Source organism: Colossoma macropomum, unplaced genomic scaffold, assembly GCF_904425465.1.
Source record: "Colossoma macropomum unplaced genomic scaffold, Colossoma_macropomum, whole genome shotgun sequence".
In the NCBI taxonomy this organism is placed as follows: domain Eukaryota; kingdom Metazoa; phylum Chordata; class Actinopteri; order Characiformes; family Serrasalmidae; genus Colossoma; species Colossoma macropomum.
The window spans coordinates 39,910,004-39,916,003 of NW_023494805.1; the positions used below are offsets into that span (position 1 = coordinate 39,910,004).

Below are 6,000 nucleotides of genomic sequence, written 5' to 3' on the forward strand. Positions count from 1 at the left end.
TTAGAATAAAAAGACAAAAATGCTGCTGGGGATTCATTTTAGCTACAAAATCTCAAAGTCCATTCCAGTGGAGTATAAGTAGTAATAAAAACACAATAAGCACAATTACAAACCAGATATGTTTTAATCTGCATTTAAACACACCTGCATTCCTAATATTCTCCTGAATGCTATTCCAGAGTTTAGAGGCTATATAAGAAGATGTTCTTCCACCAGTTGAGGTTTGAGAGATTGTGGGAGTTTGCAGTCAGGCTGCGTTCAGATGACAACTTTTGCAAAGAATAGAAGAAGCAGAGGAGATCTGGATGGGCAGGAAGATTGACTCCACGTCACACATCACACTAAATGGACAGACTATAGAAACTAGCACTTATTGCGCTTTCACCAGGTTTAATTCTTCCTAATCAGTAAACTTTAGCAAACCTCAGCAAGTGCTTTGAACACTGCAACTATTTTCAAGCTTTTTCAACAAACCTCAGTGACAGCAGTGTGCAGGATGGTACATATGTGTAACCATTACACCCAGTCACTTCATGCACCTTGAGTATCAGGATTATATCTGGGTGAGGCCAAGACACATAAAAACGCAGGTGTAAAGGCACCCAACACGCGTTTAAAACAGATGCAAATCCGATCACTCAAACCACTTCAGGAGCCACGTTATAGCAGCGTAAACACATCCGTCTCTCCAAGACAAATTTGACAACCCAAACTCCTCCCAGTACAACCAAACCCCTCCAAGTACAGCCAAACTCATCCCAGTACAACCAAAACCCCTCCCAGTACAACGAAAACTCCTCCCAGTACAACAGAAACACCTCCCAGTACAGCCAAACTCCTCCCAGGACAACCAAAATCCCTCCCAGTACAACAGAAACCCCTCTCAGTACAACCAAAACTCCTCCCAGCACAACTGAAACCCCTCCCAGTACAACCGAAACTTCTCCCAGTGAAACCAAAACTCCTCACAGTACAACTAAAAGTCCCCCCAGCACACCCCAAACCCTTCCAAGTACAACTGAAATCCCTCCCATTACAACCAAAACCCCTCCCAGTACAACCAAACTCCTCCTAGTACAACCAAAACCCCTCCCAGTACAACCAAAACTCCTCCCAGCACACCTAAAATCCCTCCCAGTACAACTGAAACTCCTTCCAGTACAACCCAAATCCGTCCCATTATAGCTGAAACCCCTCAGACTGAGGAACAGAACAGTATATCTAATGGAAATAGCTCAAATGGGCGTTGTCAGTATAAAAAACGTTATTTTGATCATTAATATTACTTTCACCCAGGCCTGTCGCCCCACCTTTCTCTTTCCTCTGTCTTCTGGTCTTCTCTCGTCTCCCCGTCCTCTCTGCCTGTCTTGTCAGTCATTCTGCCGCCTGTTCAAGCGCTCGTTAACATCTCCCCCCTCCCCGTGGCTGTATGTTAAACGCATGCAGTTCCTATTGTTGCCACAGTGGTGCTGGGCCTGCTGTGCACTGCCGTTTACCTCATCTACCGCAACTGGAGGCGCCGGAGCACCAAGAGCATGAACTTCGACAACCCAGTGTACCGCAAGACCACCGGCGACGCCGAGGAGGACGAGATCCATATCGGGCGGACGACCGAGGGCCTTCCCGGCCCCCATCATCATCACCACCACCCCTACCCGGTGCCCGTGGTGGGCGTGGGCGGGGTAAGCGCGGGGACACCCTTCATCGCCCTTCCTCTGGGGAGCGGCTTGCCGGACCCTGCAACACACTGGTACGCCGAGCAGCCCACCATATCCAGCGCAAAGTGAGGAGGGGAGGAGAAGGCACACGGACGCTACGAGACAACAGAGTGATGTTTAGCCAGAGTCGGTCTGACCACTGAAGTGTATTACAAGACGCTGAGATAAGGCTGAGCGTCCGCCAGGCCACAGCGTCACACAGCCCGCTTAAGTCCACAGTGTCTGACCATAAGATAACGAAGGTGAGGTTCACTCCAAGATGGCCATTAGACCGACGGGAGCAGTAGTGGTGATCTTCATTATGCTGTCATCACTCAGATGGACCATACAGTCCAGTTTCTCTCTCCGGACTGGACACTATTATTAACATTTTGCTTTGTTTACATACAGATCAATGTCCAACGTCTCTCCAGTGTCCTCAACATGTTCCCTATTCTCCTCAGAGCTGTGGCTTTTTCTGGCAGGGATGTGAATCTGGAGCGGCACCTTAGTTACTGGGACAATCCATGGTGTTAATCAGTGCAGGGGATGCTGTAAAATGTGTCAGTCACTGTGTGAAGCTGTGAAGGTTGTGAAGTTTTTTCTGGAATGAAGCCACTTGCTATAGCTCACTCTGTCAGTTGTTGATGCCTACGAGGTTAAATGTCTTTTCTGCTCTCTGTCCCTCTTTTTTTTCTTTTCTTCATTGCCCTTAGACTGCGGTCACATTGCACACGTTTCATTTGAATGGTGAAAAACATGGGAACGTAATAAATAAATTTGACTCCCGTAGCAGTTAATTTCACAACAAATTCGTCTAGGTCTCCTGGGGAGCTGCAGAAAAATTTCAGAAGCTGTATCTCTGCCTAGTCATTTTTAAGGTTCTCAGTTTATTGAGTCTCATTTGGACATATCTAAAAAAGTGCTTCTTGTTTAAAAAGTGGTAGAAGATGTTAAACATTACTAAAAAGTAATGTATGTGCCAGTTGATCACAATTTGACAACCCAGAGATTTTTTTTTTATCATTTTCCCCAATTTTCTCCCCAGTTTAGTCTCCCCCAGTCACACAATACTACCACCGCCAAGTGTGACATCATTGGACAGCTCAGCATGCTTGTACAATAATGCTAACTGCCAGTTCTGTTACGTTAGCTTTCTGTTACACCCACTCTGCTCGCCCAGAGAGAGCAAGGTCAGTTGTGCTGTCTTGGCTGTGGCATCACCGGTGACCAAACTCGCGATCTCCTGAGAGTTTTGTTCCACCCTGGCGAAGAAACAAGTCCGATGTGACCGCAGCTTTACGGTGCATGTCCTCTGCACGTGGTGCAAAAAACTCGCTTTGCCAGTGTCTCATCACTTGAGCGATGTGAACAGGATCCAAACGAACCTGATCGATCACAAAATCATAGATTTCAAAGGAATTCTCTTTTTATTCAACTTCTAAATTTTGGTTCTACCTCCTGAATTAAGTATTGCTGTCATTTATGTAGTTAAAATACTCCTTATTACTTTTTAAGCGCTCTAAATAATTTACATCATGCATACAAAAAGTACAGCGTTGTTAGCAGCTGCTTGGTGGTTGCTTTTGACCCTGGAAGCAGTGTTACGTGATTGAGCTGAGGCTGATCTGTATTGAGCGGCTCTAGATAAGCAAAGTGAGTTCGTAATGAATGGGGGTGAATAAAGAGTTAAAACAATTAAGGAATTAACCCTCCTGTTATGTTCAGCTGTAAGAAACAGCAATAACGTTCACCGGTCAGACTAACCCAATGCATGTTTGACCATCTGAAAGAAGTTACATAAACTTGATCTTTAGCTCAATGAATATCAATGGAATCAATATTTAGAATAATCATGTTATTCACCCAGTGCAGATCATAGTTTATTTATAATGAGTCGCTCGTTTTTTAATTAAAAAATTCATTTCATATGTTTTTTTCTGTACATTGGAAAAAAGTAGATGTTCAACACAGTTTTTTATTCTTATTTAGACTTTTTTTTAACAATTTAGACATATTTTCCGTCATGGGGACATGTTGACTAATACAAACAAACACTCCTGTTCCGGGTCAAACTGACTCTTTCAATTCAAATCAGACTAAATGAGCCAAAAATCCAGCAGAAAAGATTACATTCCCTAAAAACTATTAGAAATATTTTTTCCTTTATTTTTAAACTTTGAAACGAGTCATTTTGACTCGCAGCATAACAGAAGGGTTAAACTTGTTTGTAGCCGTTTATGCGGGAACTTCCTTTAATTTTTATAAAGTTACACACAAAAAGCTCCACAGAAAAGCATTCATCTTGGACTCGGAGCGCCCTCTAGCATCCGACAGACCTAGAATACATTACTGAGTGGCAGTTTTCCTCTCTACACTCTCTGAATGGCCCAAAACTATCCGTTTGCTTTGTCTTGTTTGTTAGATGACTGAACGTTCCAGGTACAGACTTGCTCTGTTCGGGGGAAACAATAACAACCTCACGTGTGGACTGAAGTGTGCAGTATCATCTCAGGGAGGTGGAACGCTCTGTGTGTGTGTGTGTATGTGTGTGAGATATTACACTGTATATTAATGACGTCAGAGTGTTGTGACACAGGAAAGGTGTAAACAGCTGCAATATGTAACATACTTATAATAAATAGGTTCTCTAGTTTCTGCTAAACCACATGAGAAGGAAACATAAGCGCTTTGCTGTCATGTTAACAGAGGAGGAAGAGCTGCTTTAGACCGCCGTATGTTCTCATGCTTTTATTTAAGGGTCCCTGATGATACTGTATTAACACTTATACGAAACGCAATATTTGTCATTTTGATGATTTTGACCGTTCATAAAGAACCAGATGCAGAGTGTTGCATGTTAAAGCAGGTAGCTGGTCTACAGTCAAACTCTATAAACATTTAAATGGAAAATTCCATAGATTTTTCAAAATTTCTGCATTATTCAGTCATCTGCGTGTAAGGATAGCCATTCAGACTGGGTTCATGTCAAATGTAGAGAAGCTTAAGATTTCTTTACAGTGGTGGTGATGGGAAGCAGGGGTTGCCATGACTGCAACACAAATATAGACATTTTATTTACCATCCAAAACCACCAGTGAACCTACACGAGTCTTTTGAGTTTATATGAATTATTGATGATGCTAAAATGGTGATAAATCTGAGTGTTGGGGACTGTTTTGCCTTAGAACACCCTGCATGTACATCCCCAAATAGTGAGAGGATAGCGGGCCACTGTTGGCCCACTGAGAGCAAAGCTGGCGGCCCACTGGCTTTTTGCTCAGCGTTCACCAGGCAGCCCACTGGTGCTCAAGCAGAGTGTTAGACAGAATTCCACTTTTCAGCGCTCATTTTCCACTCTCAGTCTCGTTTACTTACTTTTCCTTAATTTCTTTCTTTCGTAACCTTTGTAAATAAGTTTAATAGCAATATTACAAATAAAGCAAGTCATACAGCTGAAACCACTCTAGCACACCGTCAGTAACAAAATGAGTTTATATTAGGACTTTTATATATTTTCTCTCAGTTTTTGTAATATTTGTCTTAGTTTTATTTTCCAAAATAAAAGGCTGTGTGCATTTAAAATCTGTCAGATGAGATTAAAACCTAGTTAAACCTTAAAAAATCTGGGTGGTCCGAGGGCCAGCAGTGGCACACAGTCAGCAGGTTGCTGACATTCTGAAGCTTGCAGACTGATAGACGCTTGCCATCTGGTATTTAAAAATGTTTTAGGCCAAAATCTTCTCGATTTCTCAAAATTCCTGCATAATTAAACGGTTAAGATGTAAACGGAGTCATTCAGAGTGGTTTGGTATAAAATGATCTGTTCTACAGAAATTTACCGAGTCAGAACTGTTCACAGTGGTGGTGATAGGAACCAGACGTCCACCTCTAAAAGCTCCCTCACAGAAAGTTACTACATGAAATGGTTACAAATACAGGATCATTTTGGCCTAAAACACATTTATAAGGCAAAATAGTCCCCCCAAAAAACTTTCCATTCCATTCCTTTTCTAAACTTAGAAGACTCGTGTAGGTTCACTGGTGGTTTTGGATCGTCAATAAAATGGCTATATTTGTGTTGTAGTCATGGTGACCCCTGGTTCCTATCACCACCACTGTATCTGAGTCTCTACAATCAACCATTTCACACCAAACCCACTCTGAATGTTCACATCTCGACCACTGAATTATGCAGAAATCTGTAATAATCTTAGAGTCCTTCAAATAAAATGATAATCCCAAAAACAGCCACTGTTTCTCTCCTCCATCACATCGATGTCTGTAAAGCACAGACTCTCTT

General features: G+C 42.5%; 1 protein-coding gene across 1 annotated transcript in view; it reads left to right on the forward strand.

The window, feature by feature from the left end:
• The window catches only part of LOC118826526 (low-density lipoprotein receptor-related protein 8-like), a 130,327-nt gene extending 128,310 nt beyond the window's left edge, over positions 1-2,017 (forward strand). Inside the window, exon 18 of the mRNA XM_036597515.1 lies at positions 1,447-2,017. Within this exon, the coding sequence (XP_036453408.1) occupies positions 1,447-1,787 (341 nt within the window). The 3' untranslated portion in view covers positions 1,788-2,017. The remainder of the gene's footprint in view (positions 1-1,446) is intronic.
• The last annotated feature ends 3,983 nt before the right edge of the window (positions 2,018-6,000 follow it).